The sequence below is a fragment of the Gymnoscopelus braueri genome (genome assembly GCF_963280865.1).
Source record: "Gymnoscopelus braueri genome assembly, chromosome: 14".
In the NCBI taxonomy this organism is placed as follows: Eukaryota; Metazoa; Chordata; class Actinopteri; order Myctophiformes; family Myctophidae; genus Gymnoscopelus; species Gymnoscopelus braueri.
The window spans coordinates 15041567-15059432 of record NC_137619.1 but is presented as its reverse complement, the minus strand read 5'-3'; the positions used below and the strand labels follow the sequence as shown (position 1 = coordinate 15059432).

Below are 17866 nucleotides of genomic sequence, written 5' to 3'. Positions count from 1 at the left end.
AACTTTTGCAAAAAATAGTTTTCAATTGTTTCTTTTTTGTTGTACAACGGTAACTCTGACAACAGAGGGCCCATCAGTCTAGTATTGATATGTTCATCTATGTGCTTATTGTGTGCATGATCCCCCGGCGCCCCAAACCATTGTACAGTGGTCTCCCTCCTCAATAGTTTTTTGTAATGTAAATTGAACCTGCCTTAATGAAGTTCTTTTGAAATATTCTGAAAATGAATAACTCAACAGGTGTACTGTTTTTGGTTTGTCCTTCATTTTATTGTTTCTACACAGAATATAATAAAATGACCCGTCTACACTTGCAGGCATCTGAAGAGATGCCTGAAGAAGGTCTATTGACCGAAACATTACCTAAATAAAGTTGTTCGTATTGTGCAAGTGTAGACGGGTCATTTTATTATATTCTATACGTCTGATCCCTACCTCTGAGCTGCCTCTGAGCTGATCAGGTGTGCATAAGACTTTGTTGTTTACATTGTTACATGAAAATAATGTTAGAAAACATTGAATATTATGTAATTCTATTGCGCTTATGAAATAAATAATTTCACGTGGTCCACCACAGTGTGTCAACTTAGACGGTGCCCCTGTCGACTCGCAAGGTCATCGATAGATGATAGATAGATAGCATAAAAAGCAGCATTATTTCATTTCATTTCAACCTTTATTTAATTCTCTGAAAACACTGAGGGCTGAGACCCTCTTTTCCAGTGGTGCCGAGATTACAAGTCTGAGAAAAGCACAAACAATATGAAAATACATTTAAAATAAATAATAACATGATTTAAAAGAAAATTACATGATTTTTCAACATCAATTAAAAAAGGCACAATTTAGATGGAGTGTTGTTTTTTTAACCCATGGTTAGATGGGGTCGCGAGTCAATGGCCGCATTATTTTGGGGTCGTGGCCTGAAAAGTTTGGGAACCCATGACCTAGGGGAACAACAAGAGAGCTGTACTTAAGCAAACCCTGTAAGGTGTTCCAGGTACGCGAGGCACAAAACTTGAAAGCAGACTTTCCAAGCTCAGTGGAGACACATGGAATCTCAAGCATCAAACAGTCCTGAGAGTGTGTATGATAGGCAATAATTTTACACTGCAAAAGAGAATTTAGATAAGAGGGTAAACTCCCAATTAAAACTTTATGAATAAATAAAAACCCATGCTGATCTCTCCTGTCACAAGGGAGGGCCAACCGCCTGTTATAAATCTGTGTTTAATATAATAATTATAACAATGTGTCTAATACAATACCTTTAGTTCGTCCATTGACAGCACCAACTAATAGGCTACTGTTTTCAAACATGCATTTCCACTTCATGACAGGCAGGAGGCAATGAACCTCAATACCTCATACAGGATGGGTTTTATGAATCTAAACTACACAGACACAAAATAGTTGACTGCATTTTTATTTCAGAATAGTGGGTGTTACACTTCACTGTTTTAGTTTAGTTTTCTTTCAGGAGACTGTGAAGAAAAGGCACACAGGCCATTTTGCACCTTTTGATTTCTGAATGACTTTAAAACTGCAATCAGTAAAATTCTGTACGAGTTGTAGCAAAAAGTGTGTTTCGAAGAAAATTGTGTAAATGGCGTAAAATCTAAAGGGTGTGGAATTGGGTGTGTCCTATATCGGTTGATCCAAGGAATCCAGACGAAAAAAAGATTTTTGATTGTTCAAGAGTTATAGGCCAAAACAAAGTGACCTGTTATAGCACCACCACGGTGCCACTTTGAAACCTTTGTGGTGGAGTGTCTTCCTTGGCCCACGGGAGTGTGCGTGCAAAGTTTAAGGCAGATCATTGCAGCGGGGGGGAACATAATCTCCGCCTCACAGCCTGGCGGACATCTTTTGAATTAATACTCTAACCCTGCAAAGTAGCTAGCAACTATAGCTGTTGAATAATTGTAATGGAGTAAAGCAGTACAATATTTACCTAAGTAGTGGAGTAAATGTATAAAGTATTGACATTTTTAAATACTCAAGTAATATATATATATAAAAAAGGTTTCTACTGAAGTACAGTACTTGAGTAAATATACTTTGATGCTTCCCACCACTGCATCGTTAGAAAGCCTATTTATACCTCTGAGGAAGAAGTTACGACACTCCTTCACACAAGGCAGTCGCTTCTCTTCATCTTTCTCTTCCTCTTCTGCTCACATGCAGATAGAACCAACTCTATCTGCACCTGAGCATCTGGTACTGATCTGTGTGAATGCAGGAAACCACAGACCGTCGACCACAGCATGGATGAACGCTCAATCGTCACATCAGCCTTTTTAACTTTGATGACCGCTTCCTGGCTGATGTAGCCTGACACAAACGAACCAATACAAAATACAAAATATTATTATCATTATCATTATTATCATTATTATTACTATTATTATTATTAGTGTGTAGGTCTGGTGTTCTGGAAAAAGGAGCAGAGGTCGTGGTAGTTGACATGTTGACATGGAGCCTGGGAAGGTCTTACTGATTATAGGTAAGTCTGTAAATTAGTGGTGTGTGTCTGTGTGTGTGTGTGTGTGTGTGTGTGTGTGTGTGTGTGTGTGTGTGTGTGTGTGTGTGTGTGTGTGTGTGTGTGTGTGTGTGTGTGTGTGTGCGCCTGCACGTGCACGTGCGTCGTGCGCGTGTGTGTGTGTGAAGTCAATAAAACATCAACTGATGCACTTCGACACATTATCAGTGTTATCACCTGGAGTCACTTATGGAGAGAGATTTGTCTCAAAATTATTTGTGAATCCAATACCATGATGCACAAATCTTCCAAGATTTACAAGTGTGTTTCCATGATTTACAAATGTGTTTTGCGATCTGCAAACACAAATATTTTTTTGTGACTTTTGTAAATATTAATTTGTAATTTTTACCAAATAAAATTATACTTTTGTGTGCATTTATCATAAAACATCATTTGTGAATCATCAATTCTGCGTGTGAATTATTGAATCTGCATTTTGAGTAGAAAAACACACTCATGCATTCCTTTCAGAGGTGGACAGTAACGGAGTACATATTCTGAGGATCTGTACTTTACTTGAGTATTAGATTTCTTTGATACTTACTCTTACTCGAGTACATTTCCAAGACAAATATTTTACTTATACTCGAGTAAATTTCAAGGAAGGCTGAAAAGTAGTCGTTACTTTTAGGTAACGGGCGCACACGGCCGAACGATGGGGTTTCAGTTTTCTGTGCGTGCGCTAGCAGTGCATCTGTCTGCCTGCCTATGTGCTTGTGTGCTGTATACGAAGGGTGCTAGGACCCTGGGGGTGCTGCTCGCGCGTGTTTGTGTGTGTACGTGTGTGTGTTGTGTGCATGTTTGTGTGACATATCCTCATTGACGTGTGAGGAGAAATGTGTGCTGTGTGGCCGTGCGGTGGAGGAGAGAGAAATATGCCCTGGCCGGCCGCCCCTTCTAAAAAGAAAATACTTTGTTCTTAAACAAACAGTGGGAAGAAAAACTGTGTTAAGCCCATGAGTGGAGATGTGTCAGAGCCTTCTGAATCTGCACCTTGTGTCAGAGGACTCTGTCTGACTCTGTAGCACCAGGTTAGAACTCCCTGCAACGCTCTGGACCAGAGCTATGTATGTCAGAGGGAGGTTTATAACATGCTGGCGACACAAAATAAAGGTGCATCTAACATTGCTCTACCGAAAATAAGTTGCTGCATGTGAGGTTACGTTAGTATATAGCTTAGTTAGACACGGACTAAGCTGTAACAGCATGGACTGCCAGCTGAACAGTGCAATGTTTAATGATTAAAATACTGCAAAGAAAATCCAAGGCTGAGATGATAACAGCCCCAACACTGTGTTGGATATTCTGAAAGACCTGCAGCAGGTGAGCAAGTAAATGCACCCCCCCCCCTGTGTGTGTGTGTGTGTGTGTGTGTGTGTGTGTGTGTGTGTGTGTGTGTGTGTGTGTGTGTGTGTGTGTGTGTGTGTGTGTGTGTGTGTGTGTGTGTGTATTTCATACCCTTTTCCAAAGCATACTTTTATTATTTACTTTTTCACATTTTTCACAGCAAACAACTGCCATGTCAAACTGCAAAACATACATACATACACAATGGTGTATGGCTGAAGCTTGCATTCACATAGCAGTGACATATGGTACTTTTTTGCCTTGAATATTCTTGAAAGGCAAGGAGCGATATGGTTTGTTTTTCGCCTTGAAAACAAAACGTTTCCCCAGTCAGACAGTAGTATGCCATACTGTCTGATTGGGGAAACGTTTTTATTTTATTAGGACTCATAGAATCACAAAATGTGATCCTGATCATGTGAAGGTCCTGGCACCCACTAACTACATTGAAGACCTAACTGCTACTGTTTAGATGAGGAGTTATTTTGTTGCATTGGAATTGCTGAGGTTTTAGACATATTTTAGTTTGTTCAAGACAGTATATTATACAGTATATTTAAATTGAATATGTTGTGGTTATTTGGTTATTTTGTGCTGCACCACTAGGCTACAAAGATATTAATTTAGTTTACTCGTTTTGAACCAATGCTGCTCTAATTTGACTTAAAAAGCCATATAGAAAATTACAGCAATTCATTGATGTGAAAAATAAGAAATGTACTTTTACTTTTACTTGTACTTAAAGAGGTGGTGCCATGGTTTTGCACTTTTTCTGTTTTTCATGTGTCTATGAGGTTGATAGAACTTCATTAAGCCCCCTGGAGGCTGAAACCTTGAGGGTCAAACGTGCCAATAGAAAAACAGCCCTTTAGTGACAAATTGTACCCTCCCCCTCATTATCATAACACAACAGGTGTGGGCATGAGGAGGAGGAGGGACTAGGACAGGTGGGTGGTGTTGAGGTGGTGGAGGAGGTGCTAAGGTGAGAACCAGGTATAGCCTACTTAATGAACTGGAGGCGTGTCCACATAAAAACATAATTTTAACAATTTCTGTAGGCCTACACTTTTTTGAAAAAAATCTTCCTCCTAGTATAACCATAATTAAGTACTTAAGTACATTTAAAAGCAAGTACTTTTTTACTCTTACTTGCAGGGACGTGCTGGCCACTGGGAAATTTGGGACAATTCCAGAACGTCCGCGCCATTCCAGGCCGCCAAGACAGGGCAAATGGCCGGTGGGCCACCCCAAAAAATATATATATTTTTGCTCCCGTTTTAAGATTATTACGGTCATTTCCGGGTCGCGCAGCCCAATTATTAGTTACGTTACTGTTTGGGCTGGGATGCTTTTCAGCAGTGGTGTAATTTACATAGGGTTGCTGGGTTAAAATAGTGAAACCCCCCCCGTTGACAAAACCGACCCCCCCATCCCCGTTCACAAAACGGTGGGCCGGTTCGGACCAAAATCCCAGGGCTGAATTGTGGTCCCAGCCCGCCCCTGCTTACTTGAGTAACATTTTGACTGAGCTACTTTTACTTGTAGTGGAGTAAATTTAACCAGGAGTACTCTGTACTCTTACTCAAGTACTGGGGTCGAGTACTCTGTCCACCTCTGATTCCTTTTTCCTGTTATATCATTTTGAGACAACGGTCACGCTTTTTTAAGAACATTTAAATCTGCAAACTTACTTACATTTAAATACATGTGCTATTATGATTTATACAAATATATGACTATTTGTAATCATTTGCAATTTGTAAAAATAATTTATACTTGCAGGCGCATTCATCATAAAATATCATTTGTAAATCATCAATTCTGCGTGTGAATTGTTGAATCTGCATTTGTGAGTACACCAACACACCAAATCAGTTTTGAGACAAGCTTCACACTTCAAATTCACTCACAAATACCTGCAGAATAGATCCACATGTGTGCTTGGACTGCCACACCCCCACCCCATGGCAATTACAGCCAGGTGGGCACTGCCACTAGTGCCACACCTAGACAGGAGTGATTTCAGAAAAAATGCATTTGGGGGTAAACCTGTTGGGAACCTGACTATTTTACATAATTCAAGGGTGCTGAATCTGAATAACATGGTTCCCAAACAAATTATTTTTTATTTTGGATATTTTGGACCCCTTATGTCAAATCCCAGCCCAGGGCAGGTGATATGAGGTCTCCATTAGGTCTATTAAACAATGGTCAAAGAAGAGAAGAATTAATAGGAAAGAGTATAGCACAGCGGGGCTCATAAACCTTGCTTATAAGCTTACAATAATGAAGAATGAATCAAATCACTTTACTGCATAATGCTGTGTGTGTTTTGAATGAATTTTTTATTAGGCAAAAATGTAAAACAGCACAGTTACATTTAAAATACTTTGTCTAAAAGGTCTGTTAAAAAAACTCCTTGTGTCTTGTTTCCGTTGATGTCCTTGGCATTCAATTCATAGTCATATATAGTGGCACCAACAGTTCAAATCTCAACACAAAAATACAAAAGAAATAACATTATGTACAAACAAAAACAGAAAAAAAGAAGAAACAATAATAATGCTATATGTACAAAAATGGGGGGGGGGGGGTCGTCTGTTTAACGGAAAAATAGTATACTGCCTCCTGAAAGGTGAATTTTCAGGGCTGTTTTGTATGAGCCCAGCGAACTGCACTTTTTGAGTGATGGGGTTAGACTATTCCAAACCTGGGTGGCAGTGCTGTAGAAGGAGAATTTGCCCATGTTTACCACCCATTGCTTATTGTTTGCTTATTTCTCTCCCTGGCAACACCGAGTTGCCAGGTTCTGGGAGAGAAACAAGCAACCAGCGTTAGCTCGTTCGGCATTAGCATTAGCCTCTCAGGAACTTTCAGTGCATGTTTGAGTATCATGAGACTCTACAATGAGTAGTAGTAGAGAAAAAAATAACTTTGCATCGGTTATAATAGACGAATTTCACTTAGGCACGCGCTCCCATTATGCCAACGGAGGGGGTCGAAAAAATTACGACACAGGACTCTCTGAAATAACTCAACGTCCCTTTCAAGGATGGTGAGTGATAAGCGACACATCAAAGATAACACTTAAAATGTCCGGATTTCTCCTTTAAACACATAACCCCTTATCCCATCGGGACCCGGTGCTTTGCGTGGGTTAATTCCTTTGAGGGTTCTACACACCTCCTCCTCTGTCAAATTGGTCCTTTAACAAATCACGATCAAATAGGTAATCTCTTATTTGCTAGAGATAATTGTGTCATCGACTTTGACCTTGAAATCATTTACATTCATCTGTCTGAGGGAATGTTTGGTCCCAAAGAGAGTGGATTCAGTTTTTCCAAGGTGTAGTGACAGTTTGTTATCGGTAAGCCAAGTACGGATTTTGGAGAGTTCGGAGCTGAGAGCATCCTCAACTTGCAACTTGTCCTCTCCCGAGATCAGGATTGCTGAGTCATCAGCGAACAGGAACAATTTGCAGATACAGGCAGTATTCAGGTCGTTACTCGTTAATGTATAGAAGGAACAGTAACTGCCCTAGAACCCCGCAGCTCACCGGGAGGGGTGAGGACATGGTTCCGTTGATGTCAACCAACTCTACCCTCCAAGTAAGATCTCATCCAGTTTAGTGATGAGCTATCAAAACCAATCGCCCTCAGCTTATAAAGTAGAATTGAATGGTTTACAGTGTCAAACGCCGAGGTCCAGCATGACCATGCCGCAGTATATGCCCGAGTCTACCTCACGTTTGATGTAGTTGGTCAAATACAGTAGGCATGTGTCAGTGGAGTAGGAGATTCTGAAGCCCGATTTGGAATTCAAACAACAGTTTATGTTCGCTGAGGTAGTTGTTGATTTGTTCTTGAATTAATCGCTCTATAACCTTTGAGATGGAGCAAAGGATAGAAACAGGCCTGTAGTTGCCAGGGTCTAATTTGCTTCCTTTTTTAAACAGAGGGATTACTCTTGCCAACTTGAATTATTGTGAGACGTGACACTGGCTGATGGATAGGTTTGTAATATGGGCTACTATGGGGGCAATAGAGACAGCTGCGTCTCTGAGGAAACTGGTGGTGATATTGTTAAGTCCGGTGGCCTTGTTAGGCTGGAGGGCGAAGAGCTTTTTTGCACCACTTCAGCATTTACCGGTTTGAATGAGAAGGAGTCTTTCTTAGCCCCTAGTTTGTCATAGTGAGCTTGGATGTGGTCAGAGCCGTACAGACCTGAATGCTGAGGAAGTTTGCTTACCAACTGGATTGCAATGGTGGTGAAAAAGCTGTTAAAACATTTCGCCACCACCTGCTTGTCGGTAATAAGCGAGCCACTTGAAATAATGCAGATGTTAGTTAATTTGGTTTGAATTTTGTTGTTGCAGCCTAATTTCTGTAGGGCCAACCCCACTTTTTGTGGGTGGCTTTTGTTTGCCTCAATGTTTTCATTTAAGAAATTATTTTTGGCAGTTGTGACCAATTTGTTAACTCCATTGCGAAGTTTCCTGCATTTTTCAAGTAGTTGCACATTCTTGTTTTTCCTGTACTCAGAGTAGCTTTTGTTTCTGAGCTTGATGGCATTTAGGATTTCTCCCTTCATCCAGGGTTCTGTACGAGCTCTGATTCTCACCACCTTTGTGGGCGCTATATGCTATCAAGTACAGACAAGAATGCATTTTTGAAACCAGACCACGTGTCCTCAGCCGAGGAGCAATTTAGGACATTTGACCAGTCCATTTTCTCAAGAGCTGTTGTTAGAACTCCACTAGAGTAGTTTTTCATAGTTCTGCAGCTGATTGTGTTGTGACAATAAACTGCAGATCTGTGAATTTTACGGGTGCAGAAGATAATGTTATGATCGCTTAAGCTGCAGTCGATGACCCCACTTCTTGAAATTCTGGACTGGTCTGATGTCAAAATTAGGTCAATGATAGTCTGAGAAGCATGGCATACCCTTGTGAATTGCTTTATGAGCTGTGTAAGGCTATGGCTAAGGATTTATATATGGCAGCGTCTTTTCGAAGAATGTTGGTATTCCAGTCGCCGATAATAATAATCTCAGAGTTTCCTAAGCCTGTCACGTACCTGTCACGATTAAATCATAAAAAGCATTTTGGTCTGGGGGCCTGTGTAAAGCTTGTATTGCTAAAATGACACATCTTGGAGACAGGATGTTACTGCAATACATACACACTAAAAGTTACTGGTTACTGGACGAGCATTGTGTCATGATAACCTCTTATGACACAGGAGATGTCCACAGGACTGATCACTCAGAAGAGGCAAACAGGATGAAGAAATGAAGAAATAGATAAGAATACAATCTGAATATAATCTGTAATTTGGTTGTGTTATCATAGCATTAATTATGCTAAAATTAATTATCTGAACTCATTTTACTATGATGTACTATGATTTTGACAAAAGGGTTATTATAGAGAATTATTGTTGATTTAATTAATTTTTATCCTTTTTATACGAGACTAGTATAAGTCAGTCGTTCCTTAATATTACTTTTTTGATCCTGAAGAAATAATCAAGAATGTGATTATATTATTTTGGTTTATTTTATGGTTTTATGACCTGTATTATGTCTAATCATGTGTTTGAATTGTACTCAGCTTGAGAGATGTAATGTTTGGGGCTTTTTGTTCAGCATTGACAGTGGAGCAAGGGGGGAAACAAAAGTTTCATGGTTAAATGACAAAATTTAGCAGGAAAGTACATTGCTGTACTTTGGGCTGGTGAAAGCAGATTACCACACACACAGGCACACACACACACATAGATTGCTTAGGGTATGGGGCACGACGCTGCTGAAATACACACAGGCACACGCAGACGCACACACACACACACACACACACACACACACACACACACACACACACACACACACACACACACACACACACACACACACACACACACACACACACACACACAGATTGGGTGTGAGGTATGAATGCTGTGATACAAACACACTTATTTGGGAAAAGTACTGGGCCATTACAAAACCACAGGGCGGTCAAGAAGAGGATCTTGACTGTAATGAAGCAGAGTGGCAGATCTAATGCTGGACATGAATAATGTAATTTAATCAACAGTATCGATCATGCTGAAGTATGAAATTAAATAAAAGATATATGAGTACACTGCACAACATCTGATAATGAATGAAATCTGATGCTTATGATATGAGTGTTGGAATTAATTGTTTATTATAATAGAAATGTGGAAATCACTTCCCCTTCTTGAGATTCTAATTCCATTTTCTGTTGAATTTCTTGACCTCCGATTTCCCAGAAACTGACAACCTTGACATGTCATCATAGGTCACCAGGTCGATAATATGCACTGTTCCATGGAACAAGAAGAAAAAAACATATTGCAACATGGTCAGGGACCACATGCAATACCTTCAGGGACCAGAAGTGGTCCACGGACCACCTGTTGAAAACCCCTGGTCTAGGGAGTGCGCATACAATGTTTTACACAGATCGGTGCAGTTATAGGTAAAAACACGAATCGGTCTGTTATAGCGCCAACATGAGGCTGATTTGAACATTTTCAAGTGGCATTTCTTCCTCGGCATAGTGGGAATGTGCATGCAAAATCATTTCAGTTCATGATTTGAGGCATTTTGTTCAAAACGGAGCACTCCTGCAAACTTTGGAAGCTATTTTTAGCCAATCAGGATGGAATATAAAAATCTGAAAGAACCGTGTTCTTTAATGACTATAGACATACTGTGTACCGATTTGCGTGATGTTTGGACAAAATCTGTAGGAGTACTGTCAAAACAATTTGAAAAATTTTGCAAAAAGCGGCCTCCTGGTGCGCTATAACAGGCCAATCTGAAAAAATTGGGGCAGAGGTTCGGCTTTGGCATCCAGGGAGTGTGTGTGCACAGTTTCGCAGCGGCCAGGCCAACATTGCCGGAGATTAGTATAAATTAGTATATAAGTATAATTATTTTTTGTAAAAATGGCAAATTCATATTTACAAAAGTCACAATTTGTGTTTGTAGATTACAATAAACATTTGTAAATCATGGAAACACATTTGTAAATCATGGAATATTTGTGCATCATGGTATTGGATTCAAAAAAAAAATTGAGACAAATCTCTCCCCATAGCTACTGGGTGTTTCGGGTCTTGCAACAGACACAGTGCGTGCGTGCGTGCGTGCGTGCGTGCGTGCGTGCGTGCGTGCGTGCGTGCGTGCGTGCGTGCGTGCGTGCGTGCGTGCATACATGCGTGCGTGTGTGTGTGCGTGCGTGTGTGTGTGCGTGCGTGCGTGTGTGTTTTGTGTGTCAAAAATAGTCTTACATTTCATTCTTTAATTAGCTTTTGAATTCACTTCACAGTCTATTTCATTGTGTTTCCAAGCTGATTAACTCCCAGTGTAATGCATTTTTATTGTATTATTAATAGTATTATTAGAATGTGTTCAACAATGGGTCCGACAGCTGATTAACTCCCAGTGTAATGCATTTCTATTGTATTATTATTATTATTATTATTATTATTATTATTATTATTAGAATGTGTTCAGCAACACCAAGAGAGTGGTCTAACTCAGTGTTTCCCAACCTGGGGTCCAGGGACCCCCAGGGGTCCTTGAGGTAGTTCCAGGGGGTTCCCTGCAAAATGACTTAATATAGCATTAAAATCAGTTTAACCACTTTAACTCTATTTTATATGTTGCCTATTTGAAAAACAAGCTCTGCAAGCTCTAGATCTGAACGTTGCTCTATCTGAGCTTGTAGATCTACTATTCTCACTATTTTTTAGATAGGGCATAAGTGATTAATTAATAATGTAAGTTTGCTTGCCGGGGTTCCCTTCCTAGAAATGCAGTGGAGTCAAAAGTATAATATTTTCAAAAGTAATATATTTCCAGTCTAATGGGGAGAAAATCATACCAAAAGAAAAAAAAAAATACTTAAGTACAGATACAATTTTTTTTTAAGTACAGTACTGAAGGAAATGTAATTTGTTACCGTTCACCTCTGGAAAATATTAGTAACAGAGTCTTGTCTTATTCCACAGGGTTACTGTATTTGCTGAATGTGAGATGCCAGGACTGTGGACCTGGGTATATACAGAAAGGAAAAGGCAAAAAGTTTACATGTGTTGGTAATGATGACTTTGTGTTCTTTTTCCGTAGCTTTTTCCAGTCATTTGTTTTTGCTTATTTCTGTTGGTCAAGGTCTTTCAAACCTGCAGTTCCCAATGAGTCGAACTATAGTCGATTTAGGACCCTGAATACATATTTTCGCAATGTATCTCGAGACTTGAGGCCAAAAAAGAAATACTGTTCACAGATGTTCTCAAAAATATGTTTTTGGTTGTTTTAAATTTGGAAATATTTGAGACAGAGAGAGAGTCACGATATGTCTCTGTCTGTCTGTCTGTTTCTTTCTCTCTGTCTGTCTCTCTACCTGATTTCTGGATAATTCCATCGTTGCAGATGCATGTGATGCAGTGGTTCTCAAACGTTTTTAATTTCAAGGACCTCCATAAAAGTGCTCCGCGCGTCTGTACTCGCCCAATGATTAATTCCTAAGACTTGGAGTCAGATATTCTCCTCTAGTTTCATATCCATTTGAAAACCTGTGTTTAGTAAAAAATATCTCCACTTTTCACAAGATTACATGAAATGTATGTAAGATCACAGACATTCTAGGGCTAGGTCTTACATTGCTTCAGTCATCAAATTAATTTGGGTTTTAATGGATGAAATTGTACCCATCATTTTCCAATGCTAGTAAAGCAAGCCCGATAAAACTCACAACATTCACCAGAACATTAGAAATAACATCAATATGTTAATACAATATATATATATGTTTTTTCATTGAGAAGAAATGTAGACCCATGGTGTTGGGTAGGAGAACTGTACCTCTTGACAGTAGGGCTGTCAGTTTAAGCAGGAATTCTTGACAGTAGGGCTGCACATCATGCTGTTTTCATATCATACGTGCTAATAAAGTAATAAATCAAAAAACAAATTTCGGATAACATGAAATTTGCAAATAACATTGTTGAATATTGCGATGATCATATGACTCACAACAAATATTGAAGTATACACTTTTAATGTCTTTCTACCTTTAGGTTTTTGCTGCTAACAGAGAACCCAGAAAATTAATAGACTACTGTATGCACAACAAACTAAAATATGCCTATACCTGGATTGTTAAAATGCTTGTTGATTTTGCGATGCCGATACATTTTCGATCTGTTGTGCAGCCCTACTTGACAGAGCAGTAGAATTTTGCTCTACCAAGCGTGAGACCTGGGTTTGAATCCCGGGTCGGATGTGAAACTTAATGCATTCAACTTACAACGTATCGCTTGAATTCTTTCATAGATCAAGACTGTCCAAAACCCACAACTGGACCTGCAAACACAGTTTTGAGTAGCACCGACATCCTCAAACCGACGTTTCCATATGGAACTAACGCTACCTGGGAATGTGAGACAGGCTATGTAATCGAGGGGGGCAATCGGAAACAAACATGCAGGGCTGGAACCTGGACTCCTGCTGTTGTGACACTTCTATGCGACAGTAAATATTTACACTTTTTATCCTTAAACATTGACTGCTATTTGTAATTAAGTTCAGTAATCATCCCAATCATCTCTCTTATCTTTGTTTGAAAACTCTGAAATGTATAAGGACTCTTAATCACAGCTTATCACCCAATGACACATGCAACCATATATTCTATACTATATATAATATTTTTTATGGATTTTCTCCTGCTAAGATTATTATTATTTTCTTTTTTTCAGGGAAAAGTTGTGGCTCAATTCCGAATAATGGAATACCGGATAATGGAATAATAGATTTTCCTGAGGGGAATCAGTTTGGTGACAAGGCTGTTATAACCTGCAATCTTGGGTTAGTGATGATTTGATGCTTCTATCAGTCTTGTTTCTGTTTCAGAAGTTCATGGTTGACAATCTAGGGTATATTTAAAATTACATTTTGCTCCATGGACTTTCACCCAAAAGGCTTAGCAAGTCAATTTGATACCATTTTGTCTAATGATAAAATACTTTCATTATCTGCTGTAGGCTACACACTACTTCACCACACTGCAAAAACAGAGGGTGTTATTTTTAATTTACAAACTGTAATTTTGACTGTGCTCTCAGCTTGCAAGCAGTTTTTCATGGTTGCTTGCCAAAGTAACTATTATTATTTAAAAACAAATAGGCTTAGTTTTATTAGATTTGTATTAGTTTTATTTTAATTGTAATAGTCTCTGCGCATATCTGTAGCATATCAGTACCCTTTTCTGGTTTGTTCTCCCATATTTTCGTTTGATTGGCCCGTCAGCAGATTTGAACTGGAATCATGTAAATATGTGTTTCCAGTTCAAATGAAGCTATGGGAAAACAAACTAGAACATGTATTCCACCTTCCGAAAAACCCTGGGACTACAATTATGCACAAAGCCTACTGTATATGAGGTATTTGTAAACGTTTAGGTTTTTTTTTCACATTAAATGTTATGTTATTTGTGGCGCAGTGGTAAAGTGCCTGCCTACCACACAGAGTCTGGGGCTTCGAATCCACCGCGGTGCATCCGGCTTTGTCAAGTGTCTATACGAACACAATTGGCCTGTGTTCGGGGGAGGGAAGCCGGGTGGGGATGGTGATATTTGTCAGCAGGGAGTGTTTGGCGGAGGAGTAGGACAAAGGCATCAGTGACAACACACATTGCTGTGTGGGGAGGAAGTAATTAACGACTAAAGGGGGGAAAGTTATTATTAAGGTCAAAGGTATCAGCCATCATGATTTTTGGGGAGAAACAATTACCTCATGAATACTTATGCATTATTGCTAAATATATACCTATAACCCATTGGCTGGCCAGTTGAAACACTTTAACCACAGGAACCCTAGTGTGCCTATTCTGAACATCTCATAACAGGCAAACATTTAGTGAAAAACATGAAAATAGCAGATCTACAAGCTCACCATGCATTGATGTGTTGTGAGCTCGTAGTTCTACTATTTTTTGCAAGAGATTTGGTGAGGGGGAAAAAGGAGGGTGACAATTATATACCCCGGGGAGACACGGTCAGCAAAGTATCTATAGAGATGGTGGTTAAAAACATTTTTATCAGTTTGACACTTTGCATAGTTACCGCATTCTAGGGCAGTATAATAACCTTGGGGTAGTTGGAAATAAATTGTCCCATCACAGTAGAATTGCACACACATTTTTTGTAAATCCTGCTGGAATGTACAAATACCCTTCTCAGTGTTCATTTATACATTTCTAGAGTTCAATTAACACTCAGGAGTGTTTAATGTCTTTGTCCTGTTTCCCCCCAGTTACGATTTGTTACCGTCAGATAGTAATGAACAAAGTTGTGGAGCTGATGGGACATGGATGGGCAGATTTGGAAGATGTGAAGGTTGGTAATCAAAATACACTTAAATAAGACCGTAAAGTAATTATGTCAGAGTTTCTCCATTCTGATGTTTTATTTTTTATTCTACAGTGGTTAAATGTATACAGCCAGTTGACATTGAAAACGGCAGATACAGTCCAGCAAATGATTATGGTTATTATGATTATGGAGCTGTTGTGACATACAAATGTAATAGGGGTTTCACACTCAAAGGACAGAGTTCGTTAGACTGTCAAGATGATGGGCAGTTCCATCCGGCACCTCCAACATGTATAAGTAAGTTTCAGTGTTATTTTCAATCATTCCTCAAACATTTGTTCAATATTTTCAACCCTTCCTCAAACAATTATTAGATGGAATTATTATAATTATTATATATAAAGCCTTCAAATTTTGATAACCATTACTGTCAACGTGTCCCATATTTTTCAACCCATCTTAAAATTGTTTTTCTTTGTTCTCACAGTGGTCAAATGTGAAACTCCTAATGTCCCAAATCTGAATCGGTTTGAGGGTCCTCCACCCCCTTATGGATATAAGCATAATGTGACATTCAAGTGCGAAGCTGGATTTCTGATTGTCGGCTCACCCAGTGTGACATGTGAAATTGATGGGTGGTCACCTCCACTTCCAAAATGCAACGGTATGGCTAATGTAGCTCTGGTCCATTGCTTTAGCGAGGTCTCTCTTAACGCTATGCCAGGGACTAAGTATTTCCGCATTGACAAGGTTTATAATGTCTACACTCAAGTAAAATTAAAGAAAATAGTACTTTCGCTACTCATGGAAACAAAGACGGTTGTATGTTGTTGAAAGCCTCTTGGAAGACTCTCAGAACCCCACCTTTTTGTGTAAAATCCACCTTTTTGCCATAAAATATATATGTCGCAGGGAGATTGGCATTCGTTGGGAAATTGTAAAGGTATGCTCGTTTTTAGGCGCGGCGCGGGGCTTCAGCGTGAGGCGGGGCTTTTCGAGACAGGGTTTTTTACGCGAGGCAGGAGGAGGAGGCGCGAGGCGGCCCGAGGAGGCACGAGGAGGAGGAGGCGGCGCGAGGCGGGGCTTTGATGCGAGGCGGACCTGGCTTTTGTTGTTCCCCCCCACACCTGACGACGTCGCTGAACACGCGTTCACACGCACACGTGATAATAGTTATTGTCCATGACGGAGGCGCGCCGACTCAGCAGACCTTGAGGCCGAGGAGGCACGCCCGAGCGCCTCCAGGCGCGAGTGCCCGCGCCGACCAGCCGATGGTCTGCTAGTCAACTCAGCGCTGTCCGAGTTGTAAACCGATAGGGGGATGTGAAGAGGACCGTGTTAGCGGCTGGAACAGTATGGCACTCGTAGTAGGGTTTAACCCGAAGGTGTATTTATTCACAGAACATGACAAAGACATATAGGAGAAACACCTACACCTGGTGGCACCTTTTATAGCCAGCTGGAGCTAATGAGCATGGACTAAACCATTAGACTGCACCATTGACAGGGGTGTTTCTAAAACATAATAAATACCTAACTAAACATAGAGTAAATACATGAATATAAATAGCCTTAAAACACAAGTATTACAAGTCTCATTAACTACAGGTTATTCAATAATTCCATCTTCACACTACAACATAATTTCAATCACACCAGCACATCATAACCCCCCCAGCTATCCTAATATGGTCCAGCCATATCATGCTGAAACACACAAGCAATTGTTAGGCATTCAATCAGACCTTAACAATAAAACTTATATTGCACTTCAACCATATAAGTCTCTATTGCACCCATTACATACATTGCACCTGCCCATCATGATTGCCACACTTTTGTCTCCCCAGGTGGAACTCTTTGGCTGAGTGGCCATCTCAGTCAAACAGGAAACAAATCAAATGTATTCAACAATAAAATAATGACTGTGCAAAATATGCTGTGCAAATTACTAAAGTGCCAATATGCTGTGCAATTAAGTAAACTCTGGGTTATCATATATGTGCCACATTTGTCACAGAGGTCCTCTCTGTTACAAGGGAGAATAGATGGGTTACTATCCATGACACACATGTGTGCGTGTGCGCGTGTGCATGCGTGCGTGCGCGCGCGTGTGTGTGGTGGGGGCTCTAGTGTGGCTTGCATTGCCCTCTAGTGTTGGTTCTACAGGATTGACTGGGGGGGGGGGGGGGGGGGGTGAAAACGAGCGCTCCCTTTTCAATTTCACTGGTTTTCCAATTTCCCTGTAACATATACACCAGACGGGAGAAACCTTTATTGACTTACTGCCACCTACAGATCCGGTTAATGGCATTGACCAAATATAGCCTGATTTATACTTCACCATACAGTGTTCACATGAAGCGACATGTGAGTTTGTAGATCTGGTCTTTTTAGCGGGAAACACTGTCATACAATGGAGTATAAATTAAACCGCCACTATGTAATGTTCAGCGTATCAGCGGCCACTTTGTACACATAACATGATATGGCAGCCAACGTGCTGCGCAGCACAGTGCAGCGTTTTACACACGTGACTCATGTTCCCGGTGCTGGTGCCGGTCCG

The 17866-nt window shown here is 40.1% G+C and overlaps 1 protein-coding gene across 1 annotated transcript in view; it reads left to right on the top strand.

The window, feature by feature from the left end:
• The first annotated feature begins 2420 nt into the window (after nt 1–2420).
• The window catches only part of LOC308101109 (adhesion G protein-coupled receptor E5-like), a 75393-nt gene continuing 59947 nt past the window's right edge, over nt 2421–17866 (top strand). Inside the window, exons 1-5 of the mRNA XM_080450454.1 lie at nt 2421–2506; nt 11938–12024; nt 13262–13459; nt 13687–13795; nt 15242–15324. Coding sequence (XP_080306580.1) covers nt 2476–2506; nt 11938–12024; nt 13262–13459; nt 13687–13795; nt 15242–15324 — 508 coding nt within the window. The 5' untranslated portion in view covers nt 2421–2475. The remainder of the gene's footprint in view (nt 2507–11937; nt 12025–13261; nt 13460–13686; nt 13796–15241; nt 15325–17866) is intronic.